General features: G+C 50.1%; 6 protein-coding genes across 6 annotated transcripts; 3 read left to right on the top strand and 3 right to left on the bottom strand.

Annotated features, from left to right (window-relative positions):
• Positions 1 to 2,792: 2,792 nt before the first annotated feature.
• On the bottom strand, positions 2,793 to 4,683 carry EI90DRAFT_798410 (flavin-binding monooxygenase-like-domain-containing protein). The gene is made up of 2 exons (XM_039068064.1): positions 4,659 to 4,683; positions 2,793 to 4,607 (listed from the first exon to the last, which is right to left on the bottom strand). Exon 2 carries the CDS (start codon positions 4,480 to 4,482, stop codon positions 3,142 to 3,144), a length of 1,341 nt encoding a protein of 446 aa, XP_038923315.1. The 5' UTR covers positions 4,483 to 4,607; positions 4,659 to 4,683; the 3' UTR covers positions 2,793 to 3,141.
• Positions 4,684 to 5,967: 1,284 nt separating this feature from the next.
• Positions 5,968 to 6,523, bottom strand: EI90DRAFT_2903455 (uncharacterized protein; the record flags this gene model as incomplete). Its single annotated transcript, XM_039054138.1, has 3 exons — positions 5,968 to 6,126; positions 6,183 to 6,425; positions 6,491 to 6,523. The coding sequence occupies 3 exons, from the start codon at positions 6,521 to 6,523 to the stop codon at positions 5,968 to 5,970; spliced, it is 435 nt and encodes a 144-aa protein (XP_038923314.1).
• Positions 6,524 to 6,549: 26 nt separating this feature from the next.
• EI90DRAFT_3149921 (DNA-directed RNA polymerase III, subunit Rpc31) lies at positions 6,550 to 7,933 on the top strand. Its single transcript, XM_039065624.1, has 7 exons — positions 6,550 to 6,736; positions 6,786 to 6,875; positions 6,932 to 7,061; positions 7,116 to 7,253; positions 7,304 to 7,362; positions 7,418 to 7,580; positions 7,630 to 7,933. Exons 1-7 carry the CDS (start codon positions 6,707 to 6,709, stop codon positions 7,638 to 7,640), a joined length of 621 nt encoding a protein of 206 aa, XP_038923313.1. The 5' UTR covers positions 6,550 to 6,706; the 3' UTR covers positions 7,641 to 7,933.
• A 72-nt stretch (positions 7,934 to 8,005) lies between these two features.
• Positions 8,006 to 8,822, bottom strand: EI90DRAFT_3143462 (emp24/gp25L/p24 family/GOLD-domain-containing protein; the record flags this gene model as incomplete). Its single annotated transcript, XM_039065024.1, has 4 exons — positions 8,006 to 8,127; positions 8,189 to 8,319; positions 8,384 to 8,462; positions 8,513 to 8,822. 4 exons carry the CDS (start codon positions 8,820 to 8,822, stop codon positions 8,006 to 8,008), a joined length of 642 nt encoding a protein of 213 aa, XP_038923312.1.
• A 240-nt stretch (positions 8,823 to 9,062) lies between these two features.
• EI90DRAFT_2903117 (PWI domain-containing protein) lies at positions 9,063 to 10,037 on the top strand (the record flags this gene model as incomplete). Its single annotated transcript, XM_039054126.1, has 3 exons — positions 9,063 to 9,305; positions 9,359 to 9,412; positions 9,471 to 10,037. 3 exons carry the CDS (start codon positions 9,063 to 9,065, stop codon positions 10,035 to 10,037), a joined length of 864 nt encoding a protein of 287 aa, XP_038923311.1.
• An 80-nt stretch (positions 10,038 to 10,117) lies between these two features.
• Positions 10,118 to 11,094, top strand: EI90DRAFT_3030498 (uncharacterized protein). The gene is made up of 2 exons (XM_039058224.1): positions 10,118 to 10,800; positions 10,947 to 11,094. Exons 1-2 carry the CDS (start codon positions 10,123 to 10,125, stop codon positions 11,067 to 11,069), a joined length of 801 nt encoding a protein of 266 aa, XP_038923310.1. The 5' UTR covers positions 10,118 to 10,122; the 3' UTR covers positions 11,070 to 11,094.
• The last annotated feature ends 1,527 nt before the right edge of the window (positions 11,095 to 12,621 follow it).

Raw genomic sequence — 12,621 nt, 5'->3', positions numbered from 1 at the left:
GAGACTTGCCTACACATTCCCTACCCGTCTGAGGTCTCTGGCAACCGTGCCCACATTTCTGCAGATCATATACGTATGCCCTTGCATAGGCATGTAGAGAAGCAAACTCTACGGGTAGCTAGCTCCAGTGGTGGCCGCCTCGCTTCGATCACTTTCTGCGCTTCGTACCGTTCTTGCACCAATAGCCGTATACAAGACGATACATTGGGAGAGCACCGCAGCGCATCCTGGGCCAGAAGCATTTGATCGACATGCAAATCGACATGCAAAGGACATGCAAGGTTTGCAAAGTGATCTTGAGGAGAAAGGGGGGGGGGGGGGCACCCGATATGTTAGGGTCATCCAGAGGGTGTGATCGATCCCTGTTCAGCAAGTCCCCATCTAACGGTACGCTCAATTCCCGAAATGTGGCCGAGATGTGTGATGGCTCGCATTCATGCCGCGTTAACGGTGATTTCGACTGGTGATGTCACTACACCATTGACATCAATATCAATGCCATGCTTGAAGCTGTCGCCATTGGTAGCGGCAGGGATGATCCGTCATCTGACACGCGACCTTCATATGAATTACCTCATGCCTGAGTCGTATGTATTGGGCCAATCTTATTTGTCTTATTTGTCTTACGTTAACCGACCTTAGTGTGTCTTATGTCGCGCACCCAAGTTACTCAGATGATACTAATCCTCTTCTGGGAGGTACTATGTAGTTGAAATCCGGTCCGCACTCCCTTGCTCGTGGTTCCTCGCCGATATGCCGATCGTATCGTTGATAACAGTATTGTGCAGGGGTCCTGTGGAAATTTCTTCTGGCTCTCCTTCTCGAATTCACGAGATCTGAGCTTCACGCATGATTCTTCAGAACGGGGTCAACGAAAGACTCTTAGCCTCCAAACACTTTATACGATACGCCATGGCCAGAGAGGGCCTTAAAAGGAGCGCATAAGGGTTAAGGGAATGGCGACATGCGGGGTGTCTTGCCCACACATTCCTACAGCCCTCTACCACATGGTCTCCAACTCCTAATAACACCGTTGAACTTCCGGAGTCCTCGATCTCTTCCCCCGAACCCCGATAGGGGCAATCACCTCTTCTATCCAATATTACGAAGTCATAGAAGCTGGAGTCCTTCCTGGGATACTCTCACAAAATGACGAATCAGCGTCGATCCACTGTACCCTCGATTGGAGAGCCGGAAGCCGATCCACGACCACCGTAGTGCTGTACAGTGTCACCACTTACAAACCCATGGACATGATCACCATCAGCGGGCTTCTCGCGCGCCCCGAAGAGAAATGTGTGTCGCGAGGGGGTTTACCGTGTCGGGTGTAGGGGCCCAGTGCATCGATATGCGCACTGGGAAAACTCCAAAGTAGACAGTCGCAGCAAGGTTGCAGACGGACAGTTAAAGCTTCCATTACATCGACGGAAATCAAGGGGGGTCAAGACTACTCGAGTTTCTCTCAACACCACCCCAGTTTCCGAACCTTCTATTCAAAGACCCTGGCGCTGAGTACGCCCAATCGGTAGGTTCATCAATCTGGTTGTAATAGTCCAGGATACTAGTGAAGATCATGACGTATGAAGTGGACCCAATTAGGCTTAGGCAAGACAAGTACGCATGAACTGGACCTCACGATTCCCGAAGAGTCTTGGTAGTCAAGTGATCCAGGCTCTCAATAACTTTGTTTCTTCAGATCGCAGGTGTTGCGCTCTCGCATAGGCACGCAAAGAAGCGAGATTGATGGGCAGCTACTCAAACGATTCGATCCAGCTCCGTCGCCGTGGCACGTCCAGCGTCGTTCGGGTACAAGATAGGATGTGGCACCGGAGTGCCGGAAAGCGGCGAAATCGAAGCTTGCAGCTCGCATGAGGTTGATCAGCCACGACCACGCACCGATGGAGACTCGGACCTCTCTTTGACCCATGACATTTCAGATCGCATGGGCGTAAACCACCCTCCCCTCCGCCGCTGGAGGTCAAAGTTGCGGCCTTGCGGGCATGAGCACAAAGGCGGAGACACGCGCTAGTGGCGTGTTATCTATCCGATGGAGCCCTATTAATTTGCTATTGTTGATGCATAAATCCGTCCACAGTATTTGTCAGGATGGTCGTTGTCTGGTCAACGCCCGTATGCACCTAGCCGTTATTTAACTTCAGCGGAGCGCAGGTGGGATTGTGTACAAGTCGTGGCTGGCCGTGCTGTAGCATGCCGCACTTGTAGGGGACCGTCGTAGCAAGATGGCGGAGACGTATTTTTTCCTGCATTCTGACGGGATACAGCTTGAGGACACCATCAAGGTGAGGTTCTCACTCGCGAGCCGCCGAGGCCCCCTTCTTTGTTTGAACGTTACCGCACAAGTGTTTACTTCCCTCGATCCACCGCCGTGATTACCGCGCCGAAGAGCAAACGCTCTGACAACCACAAGCCTTAACCTATCCATGGCCAGTGTCAACGAAAGTCATTAACCATTGATCCATACCGCGCCCTCGTGCCGATTTCTGTTCTTCATGGTGCAACCGACTGTAGGTTAAGTATCCCTATCCATGATCGGCTTCTGCTGTTCATTGAACGAATGTACTTGTATTGCGAAAGAAGGCAATATGTTAATTCACAGTCCATCGGCCCGGCTGGAACCTATGCTGCTTGTGCTGCTGTCAATCTCCGATGCTCGGTTTCTCCCCCTTAACTGCTTCGGACCCTTGGTCTCGTAGTTGCCACCACCATTCGACCGGCCACAAAGGAGTGTCGCTTCCCCTTTGACGATCATATATATCACCACCACTCCTTGGTCTAGAAACATTCACTGGTCGATGCGTGTGTAGCAAATGATTCCAGTGATAGTTTTAGTCAAGACCTGTCATTCCAGTTGTAGGAAGGACATGGACCATGATGGAAGTCGTTGGCCTAAATCTCATCTCGCTGACACACTCATCGCGGAATCGCATCGCCCCTGCAATCCCACTGCCTGGAACCAAAGCTACGCTCCAAAATAGTGAGAGAAAAGGGGAGCCAATCTCCGGATGAGTGATACTGGGAGATGGAGGGTATTTGGGTAAAAGCTTGTAATGATCACATCTCTGCTAAATACCGCATGACCTTCGAAATCCAGTTTCAATTCCATCTCTCGTTGCAGAATGTCTAATCAGAGTTTCGTTCTCGAATGCTCGAAAGGGTGGTTCCGTGCGTGCCGCCTAAAAGGTTATACATGAACTCCACCCATTCGTGCTCACCACCTTTGCCCAATCCCTCCAGAACCTGATCCGCAATCCCTCGACGTTCTATGTCAACCCATAATGGACGGAGCTTGTTCTTCTGTAGATAAATCTCTCTATTCCATGGGGGTGGGGGTGGAAAGCTATCGGATCCGGAAATCTCGAGTAAATCAACTCTATACTGGTACTGATCCTCCAACTCGGGATCATTCTCGGGGACTACATGCCAGTTTTTGGCTATTTGTCTGGGGTCTCCATTATATAGCACTTCAAGTACTTTGAAGCGTCGTTCAATAAGAAGCCGCTCCCGCTCCTCATCGAGTTTGTGCTTCCCCAGGAAAACGGAAGCAATTGCATGAGCTTGGTCTTCAAAGATGGGAAATGGTGCAACTTTGTATAGAAGGCTCATGAACGCAAGCTTGTTCGGCGGGACGTCATGTAAAGGGAATATATGGCGGGCCAAGGGATGTACGTGGCAGGATGAATTGAAGAGATGTGGAGGAATGGGATTTGTCGTGTCGTAAAATGCCAAAGGATGGAGTGGTGGGAAGAAGGGAAAGGAGTATTTGTAGCCAGTTGCAAACACCACAGCGTCGATATCAGAATCTGAGGTGCCGTCTTCGTAAATCGCTGCCCCATCCTTGGGTCGTAGTTCAATGAGACGAGGACGCTGTTCCACTAAAGGGTTATTCAACCGCCTGGTGCGCGTGCATGATTGCAAAACGAGTGCGGCCGTCCGAGAGATATCGGAGCTGATATCTTCGCCACTTGGACCCGCTCCCACCACAAGCACACGCTGATTGCGGAACCCAGATGGTTCTCGATAGTATATGGAGTGCATACTTGTCCTGCCTGAGTTATTCCAGTCTCTCAGACCAGCTATTTCAGGAAACTGAGGCTCTCTGAATCGTCCATGGCACAAGACAACGGAATCGAAATACAGTGATGAACCAGGCGTGCTAGACAATCTAATTTCCCAGCGATCATTGGCCTCATCCCGCTCAAGAGATATTACACGAGCGTTGAATCGGATATACTTCCGCAGATCGAAATGATCAGCATACGACCTCAGGTAGTTGAGCACGACTGAAGCATGTGGATAGAGGGGCGTAGAGGGTGGGAATGGGAAATCATGAAAGGTCATCAATGGGTGAGGAATATTCGTTGTCAATGAGTGGTACAGTGGTGTTGGCGGGACTTCAACGTAACCTGAGTCTGAATCTGGCGATGAGAAGCAAATAAGTTCATCTGAGTTTTTCTCGGGCATCCAAATGCCTCCAATGTCGTCCCGAGCCTCAAATGCCTGGATTGACCAGCAAGCATTCTGCCCCTGGAACTCAGGTTTATTCAAGAAAACTCGCAAAATAGCAAGGCCAGCTGCACCGCCGCCGCCTACGAACCTCAGAATGAGGATGGTTGCACCTCTTAGAACTTCGAACTGACCGATGATGCCCAGCCTTCGCACCGGACTCCAATTCTCAATCACAGTGGGCATCTGTGAGTGACGAGTGATGAAAACACAGCCACAACAACCTACTTGTTCTGGCAAAGCCACTGGCCAATCCGGTCGGAGACTGCGAATGCCAACGCATCGAGTGCTCGCAAGACAGTTCCAATAAATTACAATTGGCGACACTAAGAGAACAATGCTGCAACATTCAACATTTCAGGGGGAAACTCAAGCAGTAGGGGCAGCAGTGGGAGCAGACGAAACATTAGTATAATCCTACCGAATCACTGAGGTCAAGCGTGTTGCGGGCCTAAAACCCGAAAAAAGCCTCACCTCCATTTCCGCATCCAGATCTGCAGCGCTCTTTTGAGGTCTGTCATCCTTTTTACGACCTCTTCCTCTGATATTTCTCCTGCGAGGTTTTGTTCCACTATTAGCCCACCATACGGTATAGAAAATGATGGATTTCGTAAGTGTTTGAAGTTCCGATGTGCCAAGTATAGTATCGATTTGGATTAACCGACTAACCTTGTTGTATTTCCATTTGCAGTAGGCGCAGAAGCGATAGGTGTTGGAGTAGGTGCCGGGGCAACTCGTTGAGACAACGTCGGGGGCTTGGCGGGATCCATGATAATTTCGATCTTCATAGGACGCTCTATTGAAGGCGGATAGAGGACAAGGACGCGTAATTAGTGCCCATAACTCTCGATATTCAATCAATCCGAAAGCAAGCGAAGTGAGGTTGAAATGAGGATGGTCAAGGACTTGCGATCAGGAGGACTTCATGGTGCTACTGGAACCTCTTCTTCACTGCCATGCCAAGTTAAGTGAATAATTACGACTCGGATAAAGCTCTCGTTCAAACCAAAGGCATTTGTCTGCACGACACCCGTCCACCTCGAACGAATATCGGACTTGTCTCCGACGTCGTGCGCTAGTTCTGCACTTGCACTTTGGCAGCCGAACACGAGCAAGGAGTCCCTTAGGCATTCGGTACGCTGATCGGGGAACAAACTGATGGAGCGCCCACAACCAGAAGTAATCGACCGCGCCTGAACCACGGAAGACAGGCACAAACCAAAAGGATAGTAATGCATCCTCATTTGGGCGGTGATATATTTTATCACAACGCCCTGAGCTCCACATAACGTTGTAGTTCTTCAATTGAGAGACTCAATGGGGCCAACAAGGCATGGCAGGAGTCATCAGAGGTCTCAATGCAACCGAAGCCGGACAGCATAAGGCAACGCATCCAACTGCGGACCCTGGAAGGTGATGGAAGAGGGGAGAACTAGAGGGGTACTAACCCCCGTCGATCAGCCGATTGTTATACTGGGTGAAAGCCTTGTTTCCGTCCCCCTTGCGGGAAAAAGTAACGGATGCGGTCCCTTTCGAGTTTCCCTTAGCGTCGTAATGAAGGTTGACTTCACGTAGAGGCCCGACAGTCGACGCGAACAATTCCTAAATGAAAAACAAGAAGTTGAGTCAGGATGTGATAGTCATTTAGAGCTACTAACCTTGATTTGACTTTCATTCACGTCTCGGGGAAGATTTGATACAATGATTTTGGTTGCATCGGGCTGAATATTGACAAGAGAGGCGGGTGCGACAACGCGGTTGCCATTGGCAGTCGGGACAGCGCCAGCGTATCGCGCGCGTGTGGCGCCCGCCGCACCGCCAGTCTTGGCACCACCAGTACCAGCGGTGCGCGGGTTGCGGTTCGGGCGTCTGCGTCCATTCTTTGGTCGTGAAGAAATGATCTACAGCAGTGACGGCGCTTGTCTGAGCATCACGCGTCAAGGGGGTAGAAGGTGACAAAACCCACATCATCGAGAGACTTGTCAAGAGCAGTGGCCATTACAGTTTCAGCAAGTTTTTTCTTGCGAGTAGGGCGAGTAGGGCGAGTTTTTGGTCTGGGTTTGGGGGTCACTGCTGAGGCTGTTGTGGTGAATCACTCAAACTTTGAAACTCCGCTCGAATTTGCTTCCGATGGTTAGAAGTGAAATTGACCTAGCAGTCAAGTCTAACTGACGTCCCTAAGATGTCGAGGGGTCGGGGCGCGGGTCGGGGGGTAGGTAGCATGCATGCAATCATAGAAAGACTCTGAGGTCGCCGAATAGCGTGGCCGTGGAGGTGGAATCGATCAACCCATTGGTGGCACCTGGCAAGAGCTAAATGCACTTGATATTGTGCCAACGACATTGTTCCCAGTGCGTGCCCCCCATTTTGTACTGCGATTCGTGCGCCCATTTTGGAACCAACTTAGCCTCTCGATCCCTTCCCTATGCTGACCGATGTGACCGAGAACGATCTAAGGTCCGCCAGATACCAGCAAGAAGTAATTCAGCGGCTTCGACACTCAAGGTATTATATTGTTGAAGATGTTAAGAAGGATGGTTTGTGTATTTTTATTATGGAAAATACGTGAACTAATGCTCTATAATACTCAGACCTTCCTCGTTATTCTGATCGGTACAGGGCCACAGCTGAAACCCAGCCAAAACTTCAACCAAGTGATCTGGATAAATCATTCTTTCCCTCAGAGCTGTGGGATATCTGCTTCAATGCAAAGAAAAGGCTGAAGAAAGGTAGGTTGCCCCTGTCGATCTGATTGTACATCCTCAGAGATCGTTCACAGGAAGATCCAAGAAGACAACTGGGCTTAATCTAGGGGACATTCCAGAGGATGACCACGAGGTAGGTTCGCAGTGTACCATCCATTGTGTAAGGGCGGCGAGACATTTCGCGACAGGCGGGATCGGAAGAAGATAAAGAGGGCGAAGAAAATGAGGAGGATGAGGAATTGGGTGCCTATGAGGACGAAGAGGACGATGACTACGTGGACAACTATTTTGATAACGGGGAAGGGGAGGATATGGATGACTTGGGAGGCGGGGATGACGGTGGAGGCCTCGGTAAGGTATTCGCAGTCTTGACGCATTTGCGCTAACCAATTTCATGTAGATTACGATTAAGAAAGACATCAACCTCTACCCTGTCAACACGAGGTAAATAACGATCTCATTTACTCTTTTTTGCTTCGGCAGCACTAGTTTTGTCCTATCCATCGGCACTGCATGTTATCTTGCCGCCCAAGCTGTACTCCAACAGCGCTACCCTTAGACGCGTGAGTGAAAATGAAAGCTCATCTAGAACGGGCGTGACAATGACCAACGTGCCTCCAAGAATCTCTGCATGACCGGTTGTCCCGCAGAAGGTTCATAATTCAGGCCCGCTCCCTCCGGATAATATGCCATCTCGCTCACAGAAGGGCACCAAGTGAAGAAGGGGGATCACGGAGGACACAGCGAAGTCAGGGAACCAACGATCGATTGATTAATCAGTCGATAAGATACTTTCGACGGAAAAATGCCCGGAGATGAAGAATCTGCCAGACCCCCAGACAGAGTAACGCGAAGATTGTAAAGAGATAAAAGTTTTGAACTCGCAGGTTCGTCGAATCTATTCCCAAAAAGGATATAAGCATTCCGCCTTCTTGAAAGTGGAAGGTGATAAAGCATACCATTTGTGCTTGAGAATCGGGATTCGCGCTCTTTCAGATATCCAAGTTCTTCTACTATCTCCTTCACAATCCCTTCCAGCTTCCGCATTTCCACTTCAAGTGCAGACAGTCCATCTTGGTTGGCAATGGCACTAACAAGCGAGGAAATCAACAAGATCAAGCGATGGTGCAATAGTGCGATTATAGTTGACACACTTATAGTCCACTGCATCGGCACCTATGTCTACGTCTAGGTCAATTATGCGAATGTACAGCACTTTCGACCTGGCGGCAGCTGACGAAGATGTCAGAGTTGAGATTATTAAAACAAACCGAGAGACTTACTGGGTTCCAACGTATTCCTGAAACACACGCCCACATCATCATCTCGATGGGCCGTCACAGCCAAGCGAGTTTCGCCGCGTATGTTTTTTTTGTTAAGATACACGTTGCCTCCTTCACGTTCTCTAATTTCGACGTCAACCCGTTGGTCCTTCCCTGGTCCAACGTTGGCCGTAACAATGATAAGCGCCCCCGAATGTGCTGCATTCCATATGCACTTCTCCTCTGGTTCTATTGAAGAGGGCAGTTCAAACTTGATGGCGTGTACGGAAAGAATACAAGAGATGATGGCTAGGAGGGCGAAAAGAGTCATCGCTAACGTGGGCATTCTCGAAGTCGTTAAGCCAGTTGATCTTCTCCCGTGGGAGGATATGCACTTCCTTAGTTGTCTTGCGAACGGGATTTAAGCGCTGAACTTCGACAGAGCAGGATTGAAAAGGCGTTTGCCGCGTTCATTCAACTTGAAATTTCCTCAAAATCTTTACGTTGTTCTAACTATCATCCGCTTCATCTCTTCATCAGAGCTCGTGTCAAAAAGCTAGGTAGAGCCAACATGGATGCGGGCTTCTTCAAAGGCACCTCCTTGGAGCAAGATCGCCGTTTTTCAGACAAAGAGTCTCGTTTGCTCAAGTCCATGAAATTTGATCCCGTATTTGAGCAGAGGGTTGACATGCGCAAAGTCAATCTAGGGGTTATGCGGCCTTGGATCACTAAAAAAGTTGTTGACCTTGTCGGATTCGAAGATGAAGTAGTCGTCGAGTATGCCATGGAGCTTTTGGAAGATAAATCGAATCCAGTATGGCCCCCAAACCATATCCCTGGGTACCTACAGCTAACTGCTGTCTACAGACGCCCGACCCCAAAGTAATGCAGATTAATTTGACTGGCTTCCTTGAACAAAAGGTCCTTCACCCACTCTCCTGTTAGCCCCTCTTCGTCATTACTGATTCTCGCATGTTAGACCCCTGCGTTCATGAAAGCACTTTGGGAGCTACTTCTCTCCGCACAGGAATCAATTGGTGGCGTTCCCGCACAATTTGTCAACGAGAAGAAGGCAGAACTTCGCCAACAGCAAGAACGAGACGCTCGCGCGATTAATAACGCCCAACAACGAGCTGTGAACGCCCAGCGCATGGATGAAATTCGTACCAGGGAGAAAGGCGAGCGAGAAGCAGCGAGAGGGCGTGGGCGTGGAAGGGGGGATTATGGGGGTCGCGATAGAGATTCTGGGTGGCCTAACCGAGGGCGTGGAGGACGGGCTCCAGACAATGACAGGGTTAGATATCAATGTTGCTATTTATTTGATTGGTCTAAGAGTGTTACAGGTCCCTCCCCGTCGTTCGCCTCCCCCAAGGAGACCTTCGCCATCTCCCAGAAGGTTTTCACCTTCTCCAAGAAGACGTTCGCACTCGCCACCCCCCAGGGGACGTTCTCCATCTCCAAGAAGACGCCTGCCATCTCCAAGAGGGCGCACCCCATCTCCAAGAAGACGCTCTCCGGTTCTAAGAAGACGTTCTCCATCTCCTAGAAGACGTTCACCACCACTCAGGAGGCGATCCCTTTCACCAGGACGGCGCTCCCCGGCACCAAAGAGGCGCTCTCCACCAAGGCGTATGTCCCCCTACCGTCGGAAGCGAATAGAGGCTCCTCTTGCTCGTAGATCTCCTTCAACAGCTCACTCACGTTCCTTGTCCAGAACCCCTCCCCGCCGAAAGGCCCGCTCCCACTCAAGAACACCACCATACCGCGGGAGTCCAAGCCAAATGTCGATGACGCCAATTCGCAATGGCAAGAAAAGAGCTCGTTCTCCAGAGATGTACCGTCCTTACTCTCGATCGCTGTCTCCGCCACCTCGTGGCAAAGGTCGTGCGTATTTTGAATCTCGTTCAACATCACCTTCTCGCTCAATCACCCCACCTCGTCGTCGGGGCCGAGATGAAATGTCCATCTCACCCCCTCCAAAGCGTCGTAGACGGAGCCCTTCTCGTGATCGTTATCGTGAAACCAGGAGACGTTCTCCTCCCCGCCGATCTAGCCCATCCATTGCTCCGAGTCGCAGTCGCAGCCCTCCTGCGCCCAGACCGAAAGAGCCAAGCGGCACGGGAGGAACGAGCATCAAAGGCGCAGCCAGTCGTCGTCGAGAAGCGGATGCGAAAATGATTTCTACTTCCCCCATCCGTGCTCGTTCGCGCACACCCGAACGCTCCCCCATTCAGAGTCGTTCACTTATCGATCGTTTGGGGGGAAGCAAGTGGGCCAGAAATCCTAATGACGAAGATGAAAAAGAGAAGGTGAAGCAGTACTAAACCCACTTCTCGCCAACAGTATTTGCGTGCTAATGATGATGCACAACTGTTCTCTTCTTTGTGGACGTATTCCATCTATTCGTTACCATTTGCTGCAATCACTCCAAAAATATTCACTGAACATCTTGCAGTCTCGTGCAGAGATGGACCGATTGGAGAACGAGCTGAAGGAGAGAATGCTCAGACAAAAGGTTATAAACACCATGAAAAGAAATTCAGAGTATTCTGGACAACTGGAACTTGGTCCAAACTAACCGACAGGTACTTGCTATGTGAGACATTCTATCAGTTTTCACTTAACTCTCTGTCATCTTCTCTGTATTTACCGCATTTAAATTAACTACAAGATATTTGTTTGATGTCTGACCGGTCCGGACTGACAGCTGTCAGGAAGTCAATGTATCACTCGCGCCCTCTTTCGTTACAACCATGTACTAATCGAGGACTTAGCAAGAATGCGTTACCGTTGATATCGCGGTAGGGTACAGGAGTATACCGGCAGATGACGTTTGGAGAGCTTGCAATGTGAGAGGTTATAAATTGGGTGGGCACCTGGCGATCTTGTACACTCCATCATATGTACGTTAGCACATATCTGGAGTATAGAATGAGACTAATCCGATTTTCCTACCGTAAGTTCGTTTTTGTCAAAGGAGTTGCTTGGAAGTCAAACCTTCTGTGCTGGCGCTTTCGCCATCGAGGGAGATAATTCAGGGGAAGAAGTAATGATCCGGGGCGAGGTCAATTGGCATCAACGCTGTAGACCCAAGGCGAATGCACGTTCCTGGCCTGCTGTTGCTTTGAGGGTTGGACGGATCGCCAATGATGATATTCAGCCTTCGATCCCTGCGAGCATTCCTGCCTACTCACAAGGCTGCTTGGAAGTCCCGAGTAGAGGCCACCAATACCTCGTAGTTGTGCATGAAGATGGAGGGGGAGGATTACACGATAGTACAGATTCCACAGTTGGGCATTAGGAGCCTCGTCTTCTAGCCACAAATCATGTGAAACAAGAGAGCGACTAGAGGCGCTGATTTCATACTGCCCGAATCGGAGGAAGGAAAGAGAACAGTAGGAAAGCGGAAAACGGGTAATGCATGGAAGCATTCCACTCTGGTCGGACCGGGCTTCACAACAACGTTGTGCTCAGTGTTCGTTCCTGCGTTCCCCTTCCTAAACACAGTTGGTCATGAGAGTGGGAGTCCGATGAAAGGTCGAAGCTTGAGTACATGTCAGCTGAGAATCTGTTGAGTAGGAAAATTCGACCAGCGAAGGCACACCTGGGACTACGGCACAAGTCATAAGACTGGAATTTCTTATCTATTGCGTATAAGGCTTCAGACCGACATTTGGGGCTCCAGACGACAATAGAGCGAAAAGGACGTTGAATAAGACCTTACTCATCTAGGCAGGTTACCAGCCTCTATTTAACGGAAATAGACTACCCATCGGGGAAGTGTCAGGACAATGGAACGGGACTTTGCAAAGTTTGTTCCTGCGGACGCTCGCGATCCGGGGCAAGTTTTGTGCAAGCTGGATGCCCTTTCCCTTTCATTGTCAAGAACCTCACTGGCGTCTCCGTATTGTCATATCAACTGGCCGACCCTCCTTGCTCCCATCTCAAATTTAGTCTTTCCTCCATCTGCGCTTCCCAACCCAAAGACCTACATACTGCAAGTGCTATCTGAGTATGGTTGTGCAGCGTGCGAGGCAGTCCTATGAGCACGAAAGGGAGTCATGGAGCAGGAAATGAGTTCTTCAGCACGCGACGATCGGGGCGGCGCGTCCAAGCACAAGCACGCGCAT

Source organism: Cantharellus anzutake, assembly GCF_015039405.1.
Source record: "Cantharellus anzutake strain C23 chromosome Unknown EI90scaffold_2, whole genome shotgun sequence".
Taxonomy (NCBI): domain Eukaryota; kingdom Fungi; phylum Basidiomycota; class Agaricomycetes; order Cantharellales; family Hydnaceae; genus Cantharellus; species Cantharellus anzutake.
Note: the sequence above shows the minus strand (reverse complement) of the source record. Positions and strands in the feature narration are given on the sequence as shown.